The sequence below is a fragment of the Chelon labrosus genome (assembly GCF_963514085.1).
Source record: "Chelon labrosus genome assembly, chromosome: 12".
NCBI lineage: Eukaryota > Metazoa > Chordata > Actinopteri > Mugiliformes > Mugilidae > Chelon > Chelon labrosus.
The window spans coordinates 10,020,683-10,045,504 of NC_140345.1; the positions used below are offsets into that span (position 1 = coordinate 10,020,683).

A 24,822-nucleotide genomic window follows, 5' to 3' on the forward strand; every position below is an offset into this window, starting at 1 on the left:
GTATATGTTCACTGTGACAAAAAAAAAACTGCTGCAGAATGTGTGCATGTTCATCACACCAGAAAGGATTGGACACTCAAAGACCAGTGATATAGGATCATTGATGAGAACAGCAGTAATAGCAGGTAAACTTGTCAAATATACAAAGACCATCAGCCTTTTCAGCCATGTTGAACATTAATTTGTCAAAGTTTCTTGTGCTCAAGAGAACGAGCGCTCATTTACAGGGACAAATGTTTAACTTTGATTAATAAGCTTGCATGAAGACGTGTGTAACAATTTATCTGGTTTTCTCTCCGTGCAACGTTAACACTTCAAAGTGGTACTGATTATCTGCTCCTCCAATGTGTGTCTGCAGAGATAGCAAAGTTTACAGAGGGTGGTAACAGACATGACATTCAGTAAAAACATCAGATGTTGTGTTCACACTGTAGTGACAAAAAAAATGCTTTGTTACATTCTTACAATGTATCTATTCACCAACTCTACGAAAATATGAGTCTTGACGAACTTTTAACTCAAAAAGAAAATAAGCATGAGAGACATGAGGCACCTCTTCACTGTGTGAGTAACTATCACTGTATAAAAGACTGCAGAATAATGGAAACAATTCCAGCGTGAAAGGGAGAATTACTGCCACTGTGCTGATGCTTTTCTACCCTCAGAAGTGGTGCAGAGGTGTTTCTGGCTGAAGCAATGTGAGCACAAGATAAGCACAGGGGCTTGAAGGCAGAAGCATGAAGTTAGCCAAGAAAAAATACAGAGAAAAGGGGATCAAAACAAGTGGATTATTTAAATAAAAGACAAAACAATAGTAATTAGCGCAAATATTTCTGCCCCAGATTCCATCTGTAGGTGCTTGCAAATGGAAGATTTCTAATCTAGTAGAAAACACAGCACAAAAAAGTAGTTACATGGTAATGTGAAAATGGCAGCAGCTGTGTAAATATATGAAAACTATTCCTCTGAAAATACAGATGAACAGCGAGGCATAACATTAAAATAGCACAACGGAAGTGATAAATCATAGTGACCAAATAAAATACCTCCCTCCCCGGTTGAATTGAAACTCTGGATTTTATTCAAGTCAGTACATTTTGAAGCCTAGCAGGAGAGTGGCTCAAACTAAGAATGCCTCCCCCCACCCGTTATCCACTACTCGGTCTAAGTTTAAACGCGCACAGGCAGACATTTATGCCAGAAATAAAAATTAATAATTATCTTCAACCTCCTCTTCTCTGTGGTGGTTTCTAAAGGAGGACAGAAAAGAAAGACAGAAACTGCAGTGAAATTCTTCAGGTCTATAGCTTATTTCAAGGCCTCAATCACAGTAAAGACGGGGTGCGTGAGCAACGATCAATGTCCTCGTTTACAGAAATAAGAGCTTGAAGAGAAAAACTCAACTCAGTCAGTCTTTATATTTACAAGCTTAGAAATATACAGTGGGAGGGATAGAAGAATGAAAAAAAAGGTTTAGCAAGAGAAGAAAATTATTTACAACAGATACTCTGTAAATAAGAACAAGTGTTAACCTCAGCTGCAACACAAATGTCCTCACTTCAAATGAGAAACAGGATGCACAGCACACACCCATGCACTCGTGGAAGAAGAGATTACCTGCATTCATCACTTCAATCACACATATTTGATGGACTAGTTTGACATTTTGGGACATGTTAAAGATGAAGCAGGGAAGATGTTTAGCATAAATGAGCATAAAGACTGGAAACGGGTAAACGACTAGCCTGGTTCAATCCGAGGGTAACCAGGTAACCTCTCAGGAGCTGCAACTTCCTGGAGTCTTGTTGCTGTGGGGTTGCTAGGCAACCAGTTGTGAATATAAGAAGTCACTGCAATCACAGCAACAAAACTACTAATAATCCCTTCAGACTGGATGAAGCAAATGAGATAAGGTGCAACCAATGAGAGGTGTCGTTTTTTAGCTTTAGACAGAGGCAGCCTGTTTCCAGTCCTTGTTAAGCCAAGCTTCATGGACTGTACAGCCAGTTGATGTAAGTGAGTCGTACTGAGTTTGTGTAAATCTCAGCAAGAAAAGCACATTTCCCAAAATACCAAACTACTGCTTTTAGTTTCTTCTCAGTATCTCACGAGAAAACATTCCTTTCTCTCACTGTCTCAGGTAAAGAAACCCAAAAATCACACAAGTAGGTAAACGCTAAACGTAGTATAGTTTAATTTCTGCTTGAACTATCAGTATTTACTTCATATGGTTATGTTTCTCTTGCACCAGACCTACTGCAACTTTTATTTGCTGTATATGGAGTATTGGAAAAAAGGAGAGATTGAGGGTTGTTACACAACACTCTGCACTACGTAACTGATAACCTCTTAGCTGCACTGTACAGTGGACAATGACTGACTATTGATAAGAAGCATGAAAATTGAATCAGCTATTTACACACAACCTAAGGTAGTTTTAATTCACACTAGTTAACAGAGTAAAGATATCTGGGCTCATACCAGCAGGGCTAACACACACTGCACTGCTAGACGTGTGGCTTGCACTTCTCATTCTGCTCGTCACAGACGACCACTTCAGTAGCGTGGGGGTCGGAAAGGCCTCTTCTGTGCATGGAAGGGACCACCTGTGAATGGAGGACCAGAACGCTTTCCCCCTTGAAACCCCCTCATGGGGAGATCTTGGTTATGCTGCTGAGATGGGGTGCGACCTCGCAGCAGGGGTCTCTGCGGGATGGGAACAGAGAGCATTGGGGGTCGAGGATTGGGCAAGTTGAGGAGGGGAACAGGGTTAGAGGTTTGATTGCGGGGCTGAGCTGGAGGGCTAGCAGGGGGTTTCTGGAGAGGAAGGGCAGTGGACTGAGCAAGTGAGCGAGCAGGGGCGGTGTCAACTGCAGGGGAACTAGGTGTGGAAGGAGAGGTTGTGGAGGATGTGGGAGAGGGAGAAGGGGATGGAGGAGGTAGATTCAGAGGCTCCTTCACTCTGCCTAGTAAGGGAGGAGGGACACCAGGGGTGCCTGGGCGGTGGAGAGGGGGCGCATGGAGAGGACCAAATGCCTCTTTAATTGTGCCAGGACGGGGAAGCCTAGGGGGCTCGCCTAGCAAAGATGACATAAGGGGTGGAGGGGCCACTTTGTTTCCTCTGTGCCCCATTCCACCTCGCTCTGCACCTTCAGGTCTGATCTGTGGAGGAAGAGATAGGGGCCGGTCAATTGGAACCAACACTCCCCCCACCATGACTGCAGAGGGCACATTGGAGTGAGAATGTGGTGGGGACATGCGCTGCGGTACGGGAGGAGGAGGGGGCCTTGGGATTGGTGGAGGAGCACTGAAGAAAGGGGATGAAGGAGGGAGATGCTGGTGGAGGTGTGAAGGAGGAGGAGTCTGCATGTTGTCTGTGTGGTAGGGCATTTGGAACGGACTGTGGGGAGGGGGATGTGAGTGGGGATGGGGGTGAGGAGGGTGAAGATGTGAAAGGAGGAGATGTGGGGGAATAGGAGGAGGCATGGTGGCGTTCATGTTCTCTGAGCCTCCTTGCCCAATGTTTAGAGGAGGGGGGACTATGTGGGGTGAGGGAGGCTGAGCTTCCAGGTATTCCTCCTCTTCGTACCACATCGCTCCCGCTGGCCGGCTGCCAGCCCCTCCCCCTCGCCGAGAGCCTCGACCAATTACACGGATGCTTTCTACCGTCTTGATGCGTTCTCCAGCAAGTGGCTGGTTGGAGTAGCCTAGAGTTTGGATGGGTGCTCCTTCGGTGCAGGGCGACACAAGTGTCTCAATACGATGGTACTGGCCCTCCTTCATATCTCCACCTGAAGACTCGTGACCCTTTCCCTTGTCTTCTCTTCTTCCAATCAAACCTCCATCATCTGAACCTGTGCTCGCCTTACGTGAGCCAGCAGAGAGTCTCCGTTCTCCCATCGCTCTGTTGTTTGCCATCATTCTTAACTGGTTGTGTTGCTCATCTTTCTTACCCTTCATGTCATTGGTGGAAGAAGAGGAGACCTGCTTCCTCATGTTCATCACGTCATCGTCCTTTAATTTTGAGCTGTTCATTTTCCCAGTGCCATGCCGGGAAGAAGAGGAGGTCAGATAGTCTCCGTCATTGTTGCTTCCTGACGGAGTGATGACAGCATCCCATGGCTCACTGCGGTAGGCTGTGGGTGAGAGGTTATGACCTCCAGATGAGCCTAGAGATTCTGGCACACTTCCAGGTGTGTCCATGATCTCATCCTGGGTCGGGGTGCCAGCTGCCTCATCTCTCACCGGGGTCCCGTCTACCCCATCAGGACTGACATCACCAAGAGCGAGGCTAAAACCTGGATTACCCTGCAAGAAACTGTTGATCTTTGATTCCAAACTGGGGGGAGAGACAGTGGGAGCTGAGGGGCGAGGAGGGGGTGGAGGAGGAGGAGGGGACAGCTGTCTCTCTTTCTCCCAGTCTCTGGTTCTCCCGGTTGAGTCTCGTTTCAGGCTGTTCCCCAGAGAAGGTTTTGTTTTTGGTGTGGTTGGACTGAGCGGGATTTTAGCAGTTGCTGATTCTGGGGAGGTTCTTGTGGGAGGAGCCGAGGTGGTGTTGGTCACACTTTGCAGAAGAGAGGACAAACCTGTGCCAGACAACAAAAAGACAGAAAAACCTAATTAATTCATTCTAATAAAAAAAAACAACAACATTGTCTGTTCAAATAACAGTAACATGTGTGTCTAACCTGGTGTGTTGGTTTTAGACAGAGCATTAAGTATTCCTTCAGGAGTGATGTCAACACGTGACAGTATGCTGGCCAAGGCCGGGCTTGGAGGGGTCGTTTTGGAAGCTGCTGGTTGGCCAGAGGGTGTGGTCGGGGTCCCAGGAGATGGCCGAGGTGACGGACTAGCTGCTGAGAGGAAGGTATGGACAGAAAGATAAGAAGATCAGTAGATATTAAATGCACTGAACTGAGCTAAAACTCGTGAAAAATAATAAGTCCAGTGAATATATATGGTTCTTCTCAACAAATCTATGAAAAAATTAATTTATATATATATTTTCCTGTAGGCTCTCCAAACACACCTGTATTCTTCATGGCAGATGTGAGTGAGCTGAGAATGGAGCTGATCTTTCCCAGGTCCACCTTGGCAAGATTGACTCCTAGTGGGGTTGTTGGAGCACTTGTAGCAGTAGCAGATGTGGGAGTAAGCGGGGTGACTGTCGCAGCAGCAGAAGTGTTGGTCTTAGAGGCTTTTGTAGGCGTGTTGGGAGGCTTTGACGCCACATCCGACTTTGCAGTCTTGGAAGCGGCAACGGATGCCTTGTCTTTTTTGTCATCTACAAGCGAAAATAATAATTAATACAGACATATGGAGAGAAGTGTGATAATGCAACCACAGATCAAAACACTGTGCAGCCACTAACCGCCCGCTGCAGCACCATCAGTCTCTTCATCGGACATGTCCATGTCCTCCATGTCTCTGTTATCATTATGCATTTCTCCCTCATCCATGGCCTTTCCATCCAGCTCTGGATCCACCTGGGCTCTGCTAGCACTCATTCCCAAGAAGGGTGAATCAGAGCCGGTGGGGGACGGGGCATCTTCAGATGGTGAGGGGATGGGAGAGTCCTCAGGTCCAGGTAGAGTCGACTTGAGAGAATCCAGCTTCCTTTTAAGACTGGCCACACGGTTGGCAAAGGCATTGTACGCCTGAGTAAAAATTAAAATACACAAAATTAAACGGGAGTCATGAAGAAAAAAAAACAATCCAATCCTTTAACATCAATCTTGTTTTTTTAGGATTTGTTTACTGTTACCTAGTGAAAAATCACCTTTACATGAAATGTCTGGATCGCTTTCATGCATAAATAATGATGTAGCTGTCTGTTAAACCATTTACAATTTCTCTGCCCAAAAACTAAACATATCTTTAGATATGGCACCATAAGACCACAACACTCACGTTGGCCACAATCTTAACCTCCTTGTACTGCATCTCGTAGAATATATCTGCATTTCCCAGAGCTTCCAGCAGAGGTGGCCCAGTTTTCAACTCTTTCTCCATGAAGCTGACAAACTCCTGCAGCTTCAAACTGCCATCTTCAAAGTCCTTGGCAAACTTGTTCCCTCCTGCTTTGTCTAATATAAGAGAAAGATGACAAAAGCACAGACAGTTAAGCACACAGCTACCTAAGGTTTCGAATGTTTGAATACGAAATACTGTCAAATGTCAAAAATTCAGTGGTCCTTCTTTTAGTGTGCACACAACAGATTCCACTATTAATACATGTTTTGACAAGGCATGACGAAGACACCAACATCCAAGTGTCAAGTGTCTTAGGATAAAGAGGAAAACACACGTGCTCCATGACATCTGACCTTTAAGCCTCTTGAGGGCCTCTGTGCTGCACACATCCACCCTGAGAGTGGCCAGCTGCTTCTCCCTGAACTCTTCTTCAGCCACTGCTCGCTTATATTTGGACAATTGTTCAATGAGGGACTGGGGCTAAAAAGGAGAGCAAGAACAAAGATGACAAAACGTTACACGGCTTTTCAAAAATACTTTTAAAAGATGTATTCCAAAAAAAAAAAACAAAGAACGAAGGCTTACTGTGAACTCTGCTACAATCTTGGACTTCAGGGCAGCTTTGGCATTGGCAGGAACTACTGCATAAAAAAAAAAAAATACTTTAATATTTTAAAACTTAAGGAACCAATTTTGGATTTGACAGACATGAAAGTAACAAACTGACCGGGTGCAGGTGGAGTCTCCTTTATCTTCTCTTTCTCCTTTTCCTTTTCCTTTTCTCTTTCTCTTTCTCTTTCCTTCTGCTTCTCGCGCTCCTTTTCCTTTTTGTTCAAGCCAGCTTTAAACTGGGAAATGACCTCCGCTGGATACACACTCCTCTCCTCCCAAATTGTAAAGATCCTTTCCACTGACTTGCGGACCTTCCCATCTCTAACAAAGCACAATGAACGTGCACGTCTCAGTACTAGCAACGTTTTTGTTCATTTTAACATTTTGCAGTAATAGCAATCATAATTTGGGAAAAAAGCAAATGTAATGTTGGCATAATAATCCAGCAGAATACACTTACTTGATGAGCTGGGCAGCATTTGGAAGGACTTCTGCGAAAGCTGAACGAAAGACAATGGCGTTCTTTCTTTTGCAGTTTTGTATCACGTCGTTGGCAAGGTAGAAGAGATTCAAGCGGTGATTGTTGTCAGCTGGAATAAAAAGGCAGACAAGAAATCAAGTTCCTCTGGGTTGTTCTGACAGTAAAATAATTAACGGGTATACCACATATCCACAAGAGGGTTTAGGGTTAAATTTCAAGTAGTATACTTAGACAAAGTTAGTATAACTTTGTCTATTTTACTTCTTTCTCTTTCCTTGGTTCCTGTTTGTCTCTAGATGATTTGTTATCAAATAAAAGCACAGATGGCAAAAAAGAAAGTACACATTTCTCTTAGCTGATTCTCATATAATCAAATTCATGTACATCAGCATTAGTTTGTATGTCAATCAATAAGTAGCATATACCTGCTGTGCAACCTCTATAAAGGTAATTTATCAACAAGTTTCCCCATTATAGTTTGCCCTCCAGGCAGCACTGACATACTGATGTGTCGACAGTATAAAAAAAAAAAAAAAAAAAAACCCTGCTTGTTATGCGAGTCCTAAAAAAAATATTTTAAAACTCTTTTGTTGTTCATAAAGATGTGGTTATTGGACACTTTTAAACTCTTGTTTTTAGCTATATTTAAAATCAAACATGCAGACAAATAATAATTTAGGTTTAGCTAACAGCATCATTCACACAATTCCTCTTGACAAACTAGAGCTGGATTAGTTGATATTTGGCAGTAAACTCCTTTCATCACGCATTAACATGCTCAGCTGTGTTACACCACTCTGCAACTAATGTAATATAATGTCATGCTATATCTAAAAACTATATTTCATAAAAAGGCAACTTTACTGAGCAAGTTATCTGTAATCAGTTCATCACTCATCCAAGCGGCTTCTTCAATTCATCTGGAAATTACTGGAATATTCTGACAGGAAAACATTTGAGCTTCTGGTTAAATTGGATTTTCAATAATTTACTCAAAAGCATCAATAGCTGTAATATTCTTCTGCGTCTAACATTTACCAAAAAGGCTAATATTTCCCTCTGCAACAGACATACGTTCTTGCAGGCGTTTTATATAACTGCCCACTGGTCTCTGACTCGCTAGATTTGCCTGTGTGCGTAGGATCATTATTCTGTTGAAAGGCCAAACAGATGACCTTCAAGTACTCTTTGATAAAATGCAGAATTCATGTTAGAATCACTGAGCGAAAGTGAAGCAACCCCAAACCATAACATTCCCACCACAATACTTCTCAGATGGTATTAGTTCTTTTTGCAAAAAAGCTGTTGATCTGCAAAAAACATGTCTGCTGTTACTGTTACCAAACCAGTCTATCTATGATAAACCTGTCCAGAGCACATTACTCCACAGGGGCTCGTCTCTATCTGAATGTTCTCTAACAAGCTGTAGTTCATTTCTAATGTTTTGGACAGGAAAGGTTTTCAATGGCACACCTCTCTTTTAGGTCAAATTTGTACAATTTCTCAGTAAATGTAGATGCATAGAGCAGTCACTTGCGGATACTGTGATGAAATTTAGGGTTCTTGGAAATGTCTATTTGTATCAGAAGGTTTGCTTGTTCTGGATCCTCTGTGGAAGCTAGACCTGAACAAACTTGTCCTTTGCAATCCAAGCCACTTGATTTTCTTTCCCCTTTTCAAGACCAAACCATGTGACTGAAAATAATAATATCACCAATATGGCAGCTGGCCTTCATTCAAAAGCCTAAAATGCATCCAGATCTTTTAAATTACGGTGAATTGAAATTATGATTAAGCATAAGGCTGAAGATATGCCTGCTTCTGCTGGCATGAATTAATTCAGTCATAGATCCAGAAATGTGTTTCCAACTTTCCATAGTCACCTGGCTTTAATATTAGGCGTAAATGTATGTCATTGCCATTGGGTGGGAGTGCCTGGTCTGATCTAGCCGGGTACTACATGTCTAAGTAACTTCCACACGAATGCCAGGCCCAAAAGTTTCCCAGCACAACATTATATTGTCACAAGGTGGTTAATGTTATTTACATCTCCTAATTCTGTACAATGACACTCAGATTCAAACTATCCACAAAATTACCAATGCATAAAATATATCAAATGAAAATATATAATATATAACCTTCACTGATTATTTCAGTGAAGGTTATATATTATATATTATATACCCTCGGAAGAACGTCTAGTACATCAGTGAAAATTTCATAGATTCAAGAAGTCCGTTGATTTTCAGCGACTGAAAACATAAACACAAAAAGCATGCAATACATTTTAAATAAAATGGGACAGTAATCTGTATGACCTGGCCTTACACTGGATTCTTACCAAACATAATTAAGATAATGAAATATTAAATAACGAGGGTTACATTACATATGCGTTCATAAACAACTGCTGACCGTCCTGACTCAGGTCAACACACTCATGTACATACAGAATGCACTTTAACAAAGACTGTTACGACAACCAAACAGTAAATGCCTCCCACTATAAATCCTGTCTTAAATCTAGTTCATTAATTCATAACCTCAATCAGCCTATTTATTACTTAGAAAGTATCCACAAACAACTGTAACTTCAGCAACGTCAGTTAAGTTCCTATGGGCAGAACGCTGAGGGGGCCTTTATTTAACACAAACCATGAAGACTATGAGATTAAATGGATGCGTCGCTCAACAATGGAAAATGAATAAAGGGTCAATATTGCTTTCAAATAAAAATTTACCTGGTCTGGAAAACAGACTCATAATAACGCCTCATAATAATACAGGGGTAGCATAAGCTGCACACACTGCCACTTATCTATGAATATAGATGAAATATTGTTTTTCTATTTCAACATCATTCCTCTCTTCTGATATTGTATTCACACTCATTACATACTAGGGCTTTGACTCCGAACTTCGTTATTCGAATATAATTAGATTATTTTAAAAACTGAAGATATTCGAACGAATTTTAGGGATCTCTTAATATTCGAACCTGTATGGGAATTATTTTTTGTAAATGTGTTTGCTTGTAAACGTTGTTTTCAATTCAGATTCCGAGTTTGTTTTTTTCACGCCTGGTGTGACGGTGTTTTTCTTCCGAAAGCATCATTGACTAACGAAAGGTTCCTGTAAGCTTGTGTATTTCCGATGGAGCGTTAACTGTGTCGTAACAGCATCTTCTGTTATATTCTGCTCGTTACATCTTCATTCCGACACTGCATATCTTGTTTGCTTAATAATAAAAATTTTAACACGCATAAATACTCAGCCTTTCGTGCACGTAGTCTATTAACATTGACTGATACACTGCCCTCTGGTGGACAGAACATATAGAACTTAAGTTTGATACCAATATCAGTCTTACTGAAGACATTTAATGGTCAAAATATAATTAATAAATATTCGAATATATTCGAATTTTAATATTAATAAACAAACGAACTTCGAATATGATTTTAGGGCAAAAGTCAAAGCCCTATTACATACAATCAAATAACAGCGTATAATGTATAATTTCTACTGTTGTGTTGCATGTTATAAATAAATGTGCATATCAATTCTGCTAAATCCATCCTAGAACACAACAATACAGGATTACAATGCACATTATTAATGAAACTATGTTGTATCCCACACCATCATGCATCCAGCATCTTTATTGTCCTCTGCAGGTCCTTGTCAGAATATTGATCAACACAGGCACTGATACTGAGACCACAGCAAAGACTGGTGGACTAAAAAAAACACGACTTGTACTAAAAAACAAAAATAGCAAGTTGGCAGTAGTGACTAAAATCATACAGCCACAACCACAAACACTTGAATAACTTAGTTTTTGTTAAATTAGGCTATTCTGTCAACAGCCTAACTAAAATAGAAGATGAAACAAGCATAATAAAATTATGGTTAAAGCAATGTCTTTGTAAGATGCACGAAACAGCATGTTGGCCGATTTAAAAACTGTCATAGATTGTCTTCACTCATAATGCATCCACCTTATGGCTCTGTAAACATTTATGGGACACTTTTAACTAAGCTGAACATTTCATAGACAACCACCGGCAGTAAATGATGACCAGGACATTGACTCTTGATTAGCTGGCACTGCTCTGCAGCAAAATACAAAGACTCAGCCGGGCGGGCAGCAGTTCATCGTGTATTGTCAGCATAAGCTTTTATCATGCATTATTCTGTGGGCAGTGATGCAGGGCAGGGTGGGGATTTAAAAAATGTCCACATGATGGTTTGAACGAGACGGACTGTTCCAACAGAACTCCTCGCTCCATAAATGAAATCTCCAAATGTTAGGATCCAGAAGAGCCTGCAGCTCATTGGTTTTACAGATTACCTGCTGTTACAGTCGTTCTATCTGAAAAACTCGACATCTCAGAAAATTTAAAATTCCCACAGTGACAATTAGTGCAGATTATTTATTTGGCTTTGAGCAGTTGTACTGATTTCCCTCCACATTTATATATTAACATGTTTAAACTGGGATGAGAATGGAAAACAACTTTTGTATCAACACCTCCATGCTGAAAAAGTGGCTACTGCTTGCCCTATTTTCTAAATGTTATCATCAATGGTAATGCATGATTACTGACGTTTCTGAATTTCATAAACATCATATTACCTTTCAAAAACGTTCAAGCAGACACAATCAAGAAACCTTTTAAAGTCTGCTTCACACAAACGTCAACGGTAGCTGTATGAGTTGGTTTATAACACCCTCAAAGTAATGACTTCATGTTAATGTCAATCAATTCTCACACAAATGTAACTATGAACAAATACAGGCCAATAACTCATCCAACGTCCACTACAGTGATGACTGAATACTAAACATAAATCTGCCGTCCTATGCAACCAGAACAACGTTGTCTATATGTTACCTTAACACACATTTTCTGGACTATGGTCTTATACTTAACACTGTGAACATTTGTACATTCCCTGACTATTTCTTGCACATCCATTCTTATACGTACAGTTTCTTCACTGTTTAAAGTAGAATTTTTATATATCCTTTGCATTTTATGTTGTTTTTTTTTGTTATGTTTATTGCACCAACAATGGCAATAAATGATATTCTCATTCTTCTAACAATGTAATCAATAAAGAAACTCTTCCAGCACATTAAATTATGTCTTCATCAAGTGTTAGCAACACCCGTAACATTTAATCCTGCATTCACCAACATCAGTCCCACTAAAAAGCACATGGGACCCTCAGTCTGCTCAGCTTGGCTCACACTCTGATGAAATGTGAAACATCCACTGAACCAACCAGCACCCCGCATTTTAAAAAAAACAATCGGCTTATAACCACAAATGCTTATGCTACTTGTTTCTCAACAAAGTGTGAGTTATTAGAGACAGTGCACATTTCTGTAAACGCAAAGTCCTTCAGTTGTTAGTAATACGGTGATGACATCTCATCTAATGAATACAAACACCAGAGCTATTCTTGATGAGTGAAACGGTGGACACAAGCGATGGAAGCGACAAATTGGTGATGACAAAAAGCAAGCAATGATGTAAAGAAGCAGTGGGCCGCCTCACATTAACTCCACTGCAGAACTGACACTTGGCTTCAGTGATGAATAATAAAAAAAGATTACTGTTGAAGATTATTGTCATACACCACTAAAAAAAAAAAATAAATACTGCAGACACTCATTTTGGCTTAGAAAGACTACAAGGTTGAATAAAGTAAATAAAATGGAATACATCTGTTAAGGCTCATCAACAGTAGCAGTAAACGTGTAGTATTTAAATATATAATTTGTGTACTTGTGTGGTTTATCAGCAGTAATAACATTGTTACTGTAACATCAAAATAGACAGTTAATATTGACGAGTGTGTGAAAGTTTATATGTGTACCTCAGCTTTTAAATATTACCCTGAACATATTGAGGACAGACATGTTACTTCCACTAACAAAAACAAAACTCATAGGAACATGAGCGCTGCTAGTGGACAGTCCTGCTCCAAACTATTTGTCAGTGCATCACAAATTCAATCATGCATGTGACTAACCTTCAAGTAGAAATGTAAAGCATCGGCTCTTTGACACACACACACACACACACGCACGCATAGTGAAGTGCATTGGTGTGTCCAGACCATGAACCCAGAGGCCCATCTGTAAACACTGCTAGCAGCGAAACGTTAGCTTAGCGGCTAATTTTAAGTAGTAATAACAACGCCAGCGTTGGTTTTCAAATGTGCCGTTAATTAAAATCCACTTCGAGGGTGAATTAATTATTTATGGCGCACTGGTCTGCATTGCACTCCGCGTAAAGCTACCACAAAATGCTACAGCCGAGTTTTGCAACGCACATCACGGTCAAAACACAAATGCATTTGAATTAGCTAAAAGTGCGCTGGCTAGCTAGCTAGCAGCTTAGCTCCAGCGGCAAGGCACTCACATTTCTTGAGCCACTTCATCCAGTAACGAACGATAAGGCCGTGGTGCTTCTTGTTTTCAATGCACCACGTTGAAAGCCCCTGTATCGACTCCATAGTGTTGGATACTCCTTGAAACCGCCGGTCTAAAGTCGCCTCCAGTGCAGCGTTGGAGCTTCGGGCTCCGTGGCCACTTGCAGCCCCTGAACCGGCCGCCATCTTTCCAGCTCTCTGCGGATCGCTGCTGCTAATGGGGACGAAGGAGCTAACGTAATGAGGACGACTCCGGGGAAACACGCCCCCATCTTATACTTTGACAAGCAACACACTAAACTAATGCCTAACGTTTGAAAATGGCATGCCTGTTTGTTGCTGTGATATATAGATATAGATATATAGGTATAGATATGTATATAGAAAGAGAGAGATAAACAAACAAAAGTCGGTTACATTTAGTTTATTAAAGGTGTGACTGTCATGTTACAGAGAAATAAAGCTACAGCCATAAATTTACTCGCATCTCCAATAGAAAAGTGAATTTGGGAACTTTAAACTCTGTGAAATGTATCGGCAATGACTACAGCATTACCCAGATATCCCTCAAGGTTTTACCTAAATGTTTCATTTGTTTTTATTATTTGACTCAAATGGGATTATTGACAGTGGAGATGGGGCTTTCGTCACAAAACATCAGTCAAAACATAATCTGACATCATCATCCTCATCACATAAAGCCTTGGGACAGCTTCACATCACACAGTGCAACCTGTCAGACTGTATTCAATGATACATAACGAAATATCTGACAGAACAGTCTACCACCAAAGAGATAAACACTGATGCAGATCTACACACACACATACTGTCGTACACACTCATCTGTTGCACATTCCCACGCAAACGTCCACACAGGTTTAATTGTTCGTCCTTTTCTATGTTTAAGTCTCTTTAGCAAGTCTGTGTCCCTGCAGATGAAGCCAGTGAGGGTCTGCCGGATGTGAGGCTCTGGATTTTGGAGGAAGGGGGCACTGATTTAAACTAGGCGCTCCAGTGGCAGCTTTCAGTCGTCTGTGCTGTCCAACACACTCTGGCTGAGCGCAAGGTCCCAGTAGTGTTCTGTGCCATGCTTCTTGAAGTGTTCCCTGGCCATGTTCTCTGTGGGACATTGCTTGAACTTCATCTCCCCAAAACTACGCTCTTTAGCTGTTCCCTGGAGAGCAGAGAGGAAACATTAGTTCTCAACAAAAACAAGATAATCCAAATTAATTTCAGAACATGACCTCAATGTGTGAGCACTCACCTCCCAAATCAACCAACACTTGTTGTTTCTCTTTGTATCGTCATCACCATCTGGATCTGATTGAGAATAAATGGGAATAAATAGTTTAATGTGACAGATATGTGTACAAACACACATAAAGGCCCAAACATCAAGACAATCTTACCATCTCTTTTACTATTGTGCTCCACCCATTTGATTCTGTGCAGCATCAGCTTCTTGAATTTTTTCTGGGACTTGGGACCTAAAATAGACAAATAATTTGATTTTAATACTTTAATTATCCTATTAAAATGTTGCCAGGTAAGACTGTAGAACGTCAGGCAACAGAAATTGACAACAGGTCTCGTAGATGTGCAACTATACAAGTAATGTAATAAAAGAATATTTTTTCAATATAGCTGTGAAGAACGTCTAGTACAACAGCTGGTTATTAATGAAATTAAATATATTCCTACTTCTCTATTCAAACTGAGGACAACTAAAATATATAAATTTATAATAAATTTATAATAAAACAAGTGGCAGTGTTTGACAAGAACACAGAGAATATGTTTCCATTCACTGAGCTACACTTATGTAATTTACTACAAAAATGTTATAAAATAAAGAACATTGTGGGATTAATTCGCCATACTAGACATTTCCCCTCACAGGAAATTACAAATCATGTTATTAAAAGTACCCGTGTTATATGTGAAAGAAAGCATAAATGAGATTAATTTGTCAGTGTCTCTTACCTCCCTCCACCACAACAAGGTTAACGTCTCTGTGTAGAACTACTGTGCCTGTCAGGTACAGCTGGTTGGCATTGGCCTCCACTTTAAACTTCTTAGCAGGATTTTGCAGGTTGCGGATCCTGTGCAGGGACAGTAAGGTGCTTAATTTAGACACAAACTCTGCATTATATGTTTGAACTGCAGGATGAGCGGCTCTCTCGACAAACACATACCTGTACACTGCAATGTAAACGCCATCAGTGAGGTCTTCTTTTAATTTCTTGACCTTCTTCTCTTTTCTTTGCTCTGTTGTGAGCTTGCGAGCTGCATTAGCCTCCTCATGAGCCCTGCAAGAGACAAGGACTTTGTTGTTCACAGACTATTGTACAATATGTGGGTGCAATAAATAAATAAATAATAACTGGAGGCAGAGTAATTAATCATGTTACTGACTTTTGTCTCTTGGCCATTTGAGCTCTGACATGGGCCTCTACTTTCGTGGGGTCCTGAACAGCTTCCGTCCCCAAGACTCTCATCAGGTTGGAGATTCGCACTAAGAAAATAAAAGCAAATATCAGCTTCATTCCGTTTAATCTATAACAGTAATAGCTTATAATCATTGTGATGTCTACCTTTGGGTTCAGGTGGAGGCATCAATCCCAGTCGGACCTTCTCTTGCACTTCTTTTTGACCCTCCCTCCGGGTCTGCCTTCGCAATTTCTTCTGTTCTTTCTTTGTCAAGTAAACGCCCAGAGTTACAGGCTTATCTGTGTCAACTGAGGAAAAAAAAACAACACTTTATTGACCAAGACAGTTGAACGGGAAGGTAAAAGTTTGGCAATGACAGATTCTGCACATGAACGCCACATCTTCAATCAAGCAAATATGCACAGCTGGTGCTCTCCCTGCATAATGCTTGTGAACACAATTTTTTTTCCCTCAGTGCTTTCTGTAAACTCTATTTTGACTGTGGATCTTGTGCTATAAAATTGAGGAAAGGAAATAGGGAAACTAGACCTTTTCATGACTTGTACTTGTTTCATAACTGTATTTTTACAGTTTATATACAGTAATTGCTTTAAAATTACCACAATACTTTCAGCTATCTCACCGGGTTCATGTACCTCCCACTGACCTTTGGTAACTCTCTCTGAATATACACTGCCTGCACTGTGGCATTGTTTCTATAAGTTTCTGCAATGTTACAAGATTTATTTCCATCCAGTGTTGCATTCATTTTTCACCAAGATCTTGTATTGATGATGGGAGAGTCTGACCACTGTGTAAAGCCTTCTACAGCACATCCCAAAGATTCTCAATGGAGTTAAGGCCTGGACTCTGTGGTGGCCAATCCATGTGTGAAAATGATGTCTCATGCTCCCTGAACCACTCTTTCACAATTTGAGCCAGATGAATCCTGGCATTGTCATCTTGGAATATGCCCGCGCCATCAGGGAAGAAAAAATCCACTGATGGAATAACCTGGTCATTCAGTATATTCAGGTAGTCAGCTGACCTCATTCTTTGGACACATAATGTTGCTGAACCAACTGCAGCAACCCCAGATCATAGCACTGACCCCACAGGCTTGTACAGTAGGCACTAGGCATGATGGGTGCATCACTTCATCTGCCTCTCTTCTTACCCTGATGCCCCCATCACTCTGGAACAGGGTAAATCTGGACCCAGAGTCCAATCTCCCCTAGCAAACTGAAGCCTTTTTTTCCAGTTAGCCTCACTGATTAGTGGTTATCTTAAGGCTACACAGCTGTTCAGTCCCAATCCCTTGAGTTTCCTTCACATTGTACGTGTGGAAATGTTCTTACTTTCACTATTACAACTCTTGTTTTTCTTCGATGTGAAGAAATGATCGCTGATCATGATCAATCAGGATTTTTTTTACACACATTTCACATTTCTTCATCAAAGACGATGGTTCCCCACTATCCTTCCAGTTTTTAATAATGCATTGGACAGTTCTTAACCCAATTTTAGTGGTTTCTATAATCTCCTTAGATGTTTTCTTTTTTTTGGCCAGGCAGTGCATTTCTACCTGTTAACAGATCTTTGTGTTTCAGTTTTCAACGCTCACATTTTTACCTTGCACAGACTTACCTGGAGGTTTCATTTGGGCAGGATGTTCTACCAGGTTGGTCACACCAAACAACACCAACTCTTCGAATTTTGTTTCTGGATTTCTTTAATTAAAAAAAAAAAAAAAAAAAGGAGAAACATTAGTTAACTGCAGTAACTTATAAAAATGTGTTACATTCTATAGCTTCAACATGGTGTTAAACTTTACATCATACTCAGTATTTAGTACTAGCTGAACATCCTTACATTTCCATGTTGGTGGGCAAGATGTAAGAGTCCCACCACTCAATACTGGGCACCTCCCCTTCTCCAATCTCTTTTTTAGGGGCAATCAGTGCCAGCTTGGTGGATGCCTGGATTCCTGTTTTCCTCGCTGCCTGGGCAATTTCATTTTGCAACCGTTCCAATTGGGCCTGATGGAAACAAAAAAGGTTCATGAAAGAGGGATAAAAAGTATATTATGAAGTTTTAACATTTGCAGATATTTGCCGACACGGGACAGTTTATGAGTTGTAATGAACCTTTGTTCGGATTCGCTGAGCAATCTTCTCAAACCGTCCCTGGTCATGGAATTTAAAGCCCTTGCGAGTACGCTGAGCTGGTGTAATAAACACACGATTATCAAAGTAGGACGTGGACTCCAGATCCTCTCCAGGTTTTTCTTTCAGCTGCTGACGGAACTGCTCCCTCTTTACTGCTCGGATATTAGCTATACAGGAAGAGGAAAATGGTGTGAGAAGAATCATCTCAGTAACAATTAAACAAATAAAAAATGTGCGTGTCTGTATACTGTTGTTGGACCACTGTATACATATACTACATACCTTTGAGAGTGGGCATGCGGTGTGTGAGTTCAACCTCTTTGCCACTGGCATCCACAGTTCTTCCCTTATCATCCAGGATAAGAGGTGTTGGCTTGTTCACCTCTTTAACTTCTACTCTCCTGTAGTTTCACACACACACAGAAAACAGTTTACCTTCACAGTGCCCAAGAAAACATAAATATAATCCCCAGTTTTTTTTTGTTCTTTTATAAATGATATATACTCTGAAATTACTCACGGTGGAGCAATCCCCATGGCATGTAGATTAGCTAGAGCCACTAAGTTGTGAGGCCCAGTGTTCCCCAGGGCTCCGAGGATACCAGGCTTCATAGATAACTGGGACTGAATGCGTGCCTGTAGCTCAGCAGCCTTACGGGCCTTCTCGATCGCATCATTCATGAAGCTGGCAGCCTGGGAGGGGGCGATGGATGAGGCACCACCGCTAGCTGCAGGAGTGCCATGAAGCCGTGAGACTGGAGGGGCATCCAGCTGTGACTGTGGGGTGGGAAAAGGAAAATTATAACAGCACTGTAATATTAAAAGCACTGCCTGAAATAACTGATATTTTCTTTTTGTATCATTAAATCTTCGAGTTCTTGGGAAAAAAAATCTTATTACTGATGCAGCTGGCACTGAAGAGGAAAGGGTCAGTTGTTTCTTCCTCTCTTCTATCTGTCTTGTGGCGGCCTCCATCATCTGTTTGATCTGTTAATACAGAAAAGGGATCAGTTAACCAATCACAGAAATGTGTCAAAACAATTGATTGATTGACCAAATAATTATCATATACACTGTTCCATTGCACTGTCAGTATTGTACCTGCATTTTGGTGAGCATGCCAGGGCTCTCGGACGGCGGTCCAGGTATGACCTCAGGCTCCTCTACCTCCTCAAAGCGAGGGACCCGTTTTCGCTTTACAACAGTCCCGTCGATTGAATCAAGAGGCTCTTGCACTGTGCCTGTATCGCCCTCATCGCCAAACACATCCTGAGTCAAACCATAAAACACAGAAACATTAGATAAATAACCAGATATTGCAATTAAGGCAAATACAGGAGTATTTTTTATTTTTATTTTATCGATAATATTGTTAAAAATTAAAGCAACACTAAAGAGTTTTTAGTACCTTAAAATAATGTTTCAAAAATAGTTTCAGTGATTTATCACCTCAAAACCGGGTGAAAGCCAATTCTGTATTCGCTTTGCGGCCCTCTATTGGCTGTAACCGCACTATGTAACTTTGCTTCGTCGGGTAGCGTTTTTGTAGTTCTAAAAAGACTACAAATTTGACCTGCTTTACGGCAACGCGGCTACAAAAGCCGGTAGGTTGAGGCTCAAATCAGTGAGAGAGTGAATCAGATCAGCGAGAGAACACTCAGCAGGTGTGTGGAAGATACCAGCTAGATAGTTTTTAAATTTTCGCCATGACAGAGCCTGCAAAGAAAAGGAGGAGTGTAGTGTCCGATGAGGCGAAGAAAAGAAAACGAGAGCATGATAAAGAAAGAGCTAAAACGAGAGTGAATATCGGACCGGCTCATACTCGTTGGCGAGAGCTGAAGGAGGCAACAAAATGCAAGACGGATGGTGACTTGGCTTTGCTGCTGCTGGACTTGTAAGTAATACCGGTAATCTTTTTTTTTTAAACAGTGTGCATCGGTGTACAATACATTGTCAATTATTTTATCAGCTCATCTTAGCTAAGGCGTTAGCTATTGTGCTAATATATATGTAACTATCGCTATGGCTCATGTTAGCTAAACCTAGCTAAGGTGTTCCAAAGCCGGTTCTGCATAAATAAATAACGTGCTTGCGACAGTAGGATGCAGTAGGCATACTTATTTACGACGGAAGTAATGGACAATTCCACTTCCAACCAGTAGGGGGACCAAAGAAGAAAACTTCTTTAGTGCTGCTTTAAACCTAGTTTGAGGTTCAAGTCAAAGACTGACCCAGATAACACAATCAAATTTATAATAGGGGCTGAGGTGTCAAATTACTTAACACCCTGAGTAAAGAGAAACAACAAGACAGATGACGTGTTTGCATGAAAGACCAGATTTGTTTCTGTCTAATTATTTACCTACACAATGACAACATAAAGACAACATATTTGCTATGGCGTTTGGTTACCTTGACGTTTCTCTTGCGGTTCCTTTCCCCTGCTCCTTTGCTGCCACGGGTGTTGCGGCTCTCCTCGAGCGCTTCAAAAAGGCGCTCCACAAAACCCCCAGCAGATTCATCAAGGAAAGGACGCAGCTGGTCTGAGGACAAATAAGTGTCAAACAAGGTAGCAAATAATCCAGTATCAGTTCTTTGTTCTGCGTCACCAAACAATCCTATCACAGAGTGCCTTACAGAAAATAAAAATGATGACAAATAAAGATTTTAGAGGATTTATCTGACTCACATAGGTGACTTCTGCAATAAACTGATGAAATTAAGGTCGCTGTCCTGACGGTTGGGTCAAAAAGGCTGTGCAGTAGATCACAATTTTGTCTCGACTATACAATCAATGTGTATTCAGATATAAGACAGTTGTCTAAACTGGTCAGTAGACTTACCTATGGTCTTCCTTTTGTCCAATCCCTTTCCCACACAGTGCAAAGCTGCAGTAACCACAGTGGGCTCTGAGAAACCCAGCACTTTCTTCACTGTGCGCTCCACCCATGGCCTCAGCTCCTCCACCTCCCGCTTAGGAAGAGACATCCTCCAGCTCTGCAGAGCATCATATAATTCACAAGATGAAACACAGCCACTCAGCAGCGTCAATAAACTACATTATCCCTGTGTATCACCTCCGTCTTGGACTAAATCACACTCCAGCGAGGTCCCAACCAGGAGCTACATGAGCATAAACACACTCCGTCATCCATCCATCCATCCATCCATACCCACTTAGCTACAGCTGCACAGAAACACACGTTCACAAGGTACTACCTCAACAAACTCACACAAACAGTCAGTCCAAAACGTGCTATTTTTTGTCAGCTCATAACTGTTTTATTAGCCTGGTTACATGGATGTGCTAACCCGGAGCAACATATTAGCTAAAATCAATCACATCCGCCAAAACTCTCCGAGCACTTGCTAACAACCGTTAGCACACTGCTGTATGCGTGCTACCAACATAAGCGAATAACTGCTCAGTTAAGCTTCCAAACCTTTCGATTGTCCCTTTGTTTCTTGACAGTCCGTGTCCACTGTGCCAATGAAACAAAAACTATCAGGTTTTAGCCGCGTAATTCACTCAAACTGCCAAGTTTTCTATCAAACTTTCTGTTTTGTGGCGCCGTTCACACGACGTTTCAGGCTTATAACCCGGAACAGGAAGTGAGCGCTGGTTCTTCTTCTTCTTCGTGGCCTTTTTCCACGCACTCTTTTCGGTTAACAACTTTCCGTTTCCCCCTATCTGCAGATGTGAGGATCTACGCCATTTGCATCAGCTTCTCTTTAGGCGACATCTGTTTATTTTGAAAAACTGTGAAGAAAATTAAGGTTTTAGATTGTTTGTGACCAAAAAAAAAATGTATGCATGCATTATATATATATGATCAGACATCAATATTGTATTTAGCTGTTTAGTGGTAAAGAGCATGCACATTTCTTCTACTCTAAAAGGCACAGGTCTGGGTTTACAGGCTAAAACTACAACTTTTCCATCTTTTTTTTTTATTATTTGTCAGTTAAACATTGCCTAAGTATTGCCCAACTAACCACAGACTGGTCATGAACCCAGTCAACTTGTAAAAAACATGCAGATTATCAGGTGATCTCCATTTCCTTCCACTGCAGGCCCTCCCCTCCCCTCCCCTCCCCTCCCCTCCCCTCCCCTTTTCACTCTTTGCATGATGTGGGTCAACTGAGTGCACTTGTAGTAGTGTGAGCATGAATCAGTTGTAGCGAGCCTTGAGGCAACACCAGTCTGCCAAATCACCCCCCTCCCTCCAAAACAAGCCATGTCCCTGCTTTCACTCACAGCGCTAATGTTATGTGGAACTGCCAGGATAAACTGTATACACGTTATAGCTGCCAGAAATGGTGTTTCAAAATGCACGCTATTACAGCTGCATTCATTTACTCGTACTGAAACAGCGCCCCTCCATCATCAACCCATCAATCACATGCTGATTCATCATCACCGACAGTTTACCTACTCACTCACGTCCATGTTTATGACCAGACTTGTGTGAATAGCCAGGTTGAAGTGTTCCAGCTTGGTATATGGAAGGATATGTGGTAGCCCAAAGAAAACCTCATATTAACACACGGGCGTTTGTGAAACTTTCATTATGTGCTTTGAATGTGAGCTTTCTTTCCGGTGTATGTACAGAGTCAAAATACGAATCATATATTGGGCTACAAGATTCAAGATATGAGAGGTTTTATTGTCATATGCACAGTAAAGACATCAGTTCAGACATACAATGAAATTCTTGTTTTGTAAGTCTCCCTACTAACAACACTAAATAAATAAAAGAAATATAAAAGCAACAAAGCAAGAAAACAAGGTGCAAGAGAAAGCTATTAAATCGAACACTAAAAAGCTTAAAATCTGTGTTTATAAAGTGCTCTCTGTTGTGCTACAGATATTGTCAGTGGAAATGATGGGGAAGTGAGGCAGTGAGGCAGCATCAAGACTGTTATTTGAGTAATTACAATGAGAATATATTTCCATTTTTGATCTGCCATGGGGAAATTCTTCCTCTGCATTTAACCCATCCATTTGTTCGCACAACAGTGTGCAGTTGGCTGCCACCTGTGCAGCACCCAGGAGAGGCATGGACATGTGTGGGATGCAAACCTGTGACCTTACACTCCCAAAGCTGTTTCTCTACTCCCCAAATTGATCGGCTTTTTGGCAATGTAAATCAGCCTTATTGGCAAAGTATGTACTGTATATACACATGCAGTTCATTTGTTCTTTGCATTCAACCCATTCAGCAATTAATACACTTGCATCAGTGGGCAGCCACACAAGGTTCAAAGTCCTGAAGTTGTGCCTAAGTTGGCTTCTCAATTTAACATTTGCGGATTTTATTGATCAAACTGGGGTTTTGGACTGTTGTTGGACAAAACAAAGCATTTTTTTTTTTTTTAAATCTGAAAGGTCTAGATCAAATGATAAAGAAATTTATTAATTAATAATAAAAAAATCCCCGCGACCCTTAACAGGAACAAGCGGGTATAGAAGGTGAATGAATGAATGAATGAATAATAAAAAATAATTGTTAGTTGCAGCCATAGTGACATTATTGTGTTCTACCAGCTGTATATATTTTAAAGAATTACAATTGTATTGGAATGTATGCACAATAGCAAAAGCTAGTAAATCCTCACATTTATGAAGCTGGAAATAGAAAGTGTTTGGTTTAGGTGTTTATGAAAATGGCTGTCTGTCAGTTTTCTGCTGATCGACAATCAAATAATATACTGCAAGACTTCCACATAAAATTGCTCTGATCTGTGATTTTAATAATACTCACCTGAATTTAGACCACCGCCTGATTAAATATTTGCATGACATTTTACAAGAGTGGTGCTCTAATCTGCTTGTAATCAAATGATTAGCCGGCCGGTAAACAGCAACACACGCTCACTCCCATTTACCCACCCAGCTACCGCCACCCGTTATCACCCCAACGTCCTCTTTGGCACCTCACATGTCCTGTCTGCCCCCCTCTATCTCTCGAGCCAACTCTATTATGTAATGACACCTCAGCACATAATACGACAATACCACAGATATTTCTATACAAGTACACACAGAAAAACAAAACGTGCTCACATGCACACACACATGCTCTTATCCCACACTGGCTGTGATTTCGACTCGCCTGTGCAGCTAACACAGCATCATGGGGGCATGTGATGAGATCTGCCTGAATTAATCTATTATATTACTGGAATGCAAAGCATTTAGTCTGCAGTTACTAATCCAATATCTGCAAAGCACTAATTGTTGAGTCTCACAAGTGTGTGCTTTCATCACGCTCAGTTCCAAACGGGATGTCAGCTGAGTATATTAATGTGACTTATAAATATTACATAAGAGCATTATTTATGACTCTAGTTAAGACATTCCCCTGTACCCCCACAAAGATTTTGATTCATCAAGTGTTCGGTTATGGTATATTTCATCATGCTGACCCAGTTTTATTTCATTATATCTGACAGGGGCTGTAAATCATGTTGGAAGATACAATCTCTTGGGACTCTGCTGTCTTTACTTCACACATGGGCTGCAAGGACCCGCGTGTCAGAGTGAGAGCACGTGTTTAAATCCCAGTTCATCTACTAATACGTGCACCTTTTTCTCATTCATAATGAGATGTTTTTTTGCCCCTGCTTCTCTACCGATCTTTATTTTTCCTATCATCCTTGTAGGCAATCTGGTGATTCCCTTTCACTCAACTTGAATAATTG

General features: G+C 41.1%; 2 protein-coding genes across 3 annotated transcripts; both read right to left on the reverse strand.

The window, feature by feature from the left end:
* Positions 1-82: 82 nt before the first annotated feature.
* On the reverse strand, positions 83-13,811 carry rprd2b (regulation of nuclear pre-mRNA domain containing 2b). 2 transcript variants are annotated; one of them, XM_084556170.1, is made up of 10 exons: positions 13,507-13,811; positions 7,046-7,175; positions 6,701-6,906; positions 6,559-6,614; positions 6,327-6,453; positions 5,911-6,086; positions 5,372-5,657; positions 5,030-5,284; positions 4,689-4,853; positions 83-4,586 (listed from the first exon to the last, which is right to left on the reverse strand). In XM_084556170.1, the coding sequence occupies exons 1-10, from the start codon at positions 13,700-13,702 to the stop codon at positions 2,557-2,559; spliced, it is 3,627 nt and encodes a 1,208-aa protein (XP_084412296.1). In that variant the 5' UTR covers positions 13,703-13,811; the 3' UTR covers positions 83-2,556. The 2 variants fall into 2 exon arrangements, with proteins under 2 accessions (XP_084412296.1, XP_084412295.1); XM_084556169.1 differs by having other exon boundaries at positions 4,689-4,856.
* Positions 13,812-13,925: 114 nt separating this feature from the next.
* On the reverse strand, positions 13,926-21,830 carry prpf3 (PRP3 pre-mRNA processing factor 3 homolog (yeast)). The gene is made up of 17 exons (XM_084556349.1): positions 21,561-21,830; positions 20,961-21,114; positions 20,530-20,660; positions 19,219-19,386; positions 19,018-19,104; positions 18,638-18,894; positions 18,400-18,518; positions 18,097-18,284; positions 17,822-17,988; positions 17,597-17,679; positions 16,114-16,257; positions 15,935-16,034; positions 15,715-15,828; positions 15,503-15,621; positions 14,929-15,006; positions 14,784-14,839; positions 13,926-14,693 (listed from the first exon to the last, which is right to left on the reverse strand). Exons 2-17 carry the CDS (start codon positions 21,103-21,105, stop codon positions 14,544-14,546), a joined length of 2,106 nt encoding a protein of 701 aa, XP_084412475.1. The 5' UTR covers positions 21,106-21,114; positions 21,561-21,830; the 3' UTR covers positions 13,926-14,543.
* Positions 21,831-24,822: the final 2,992 nt, after the last annotated feature.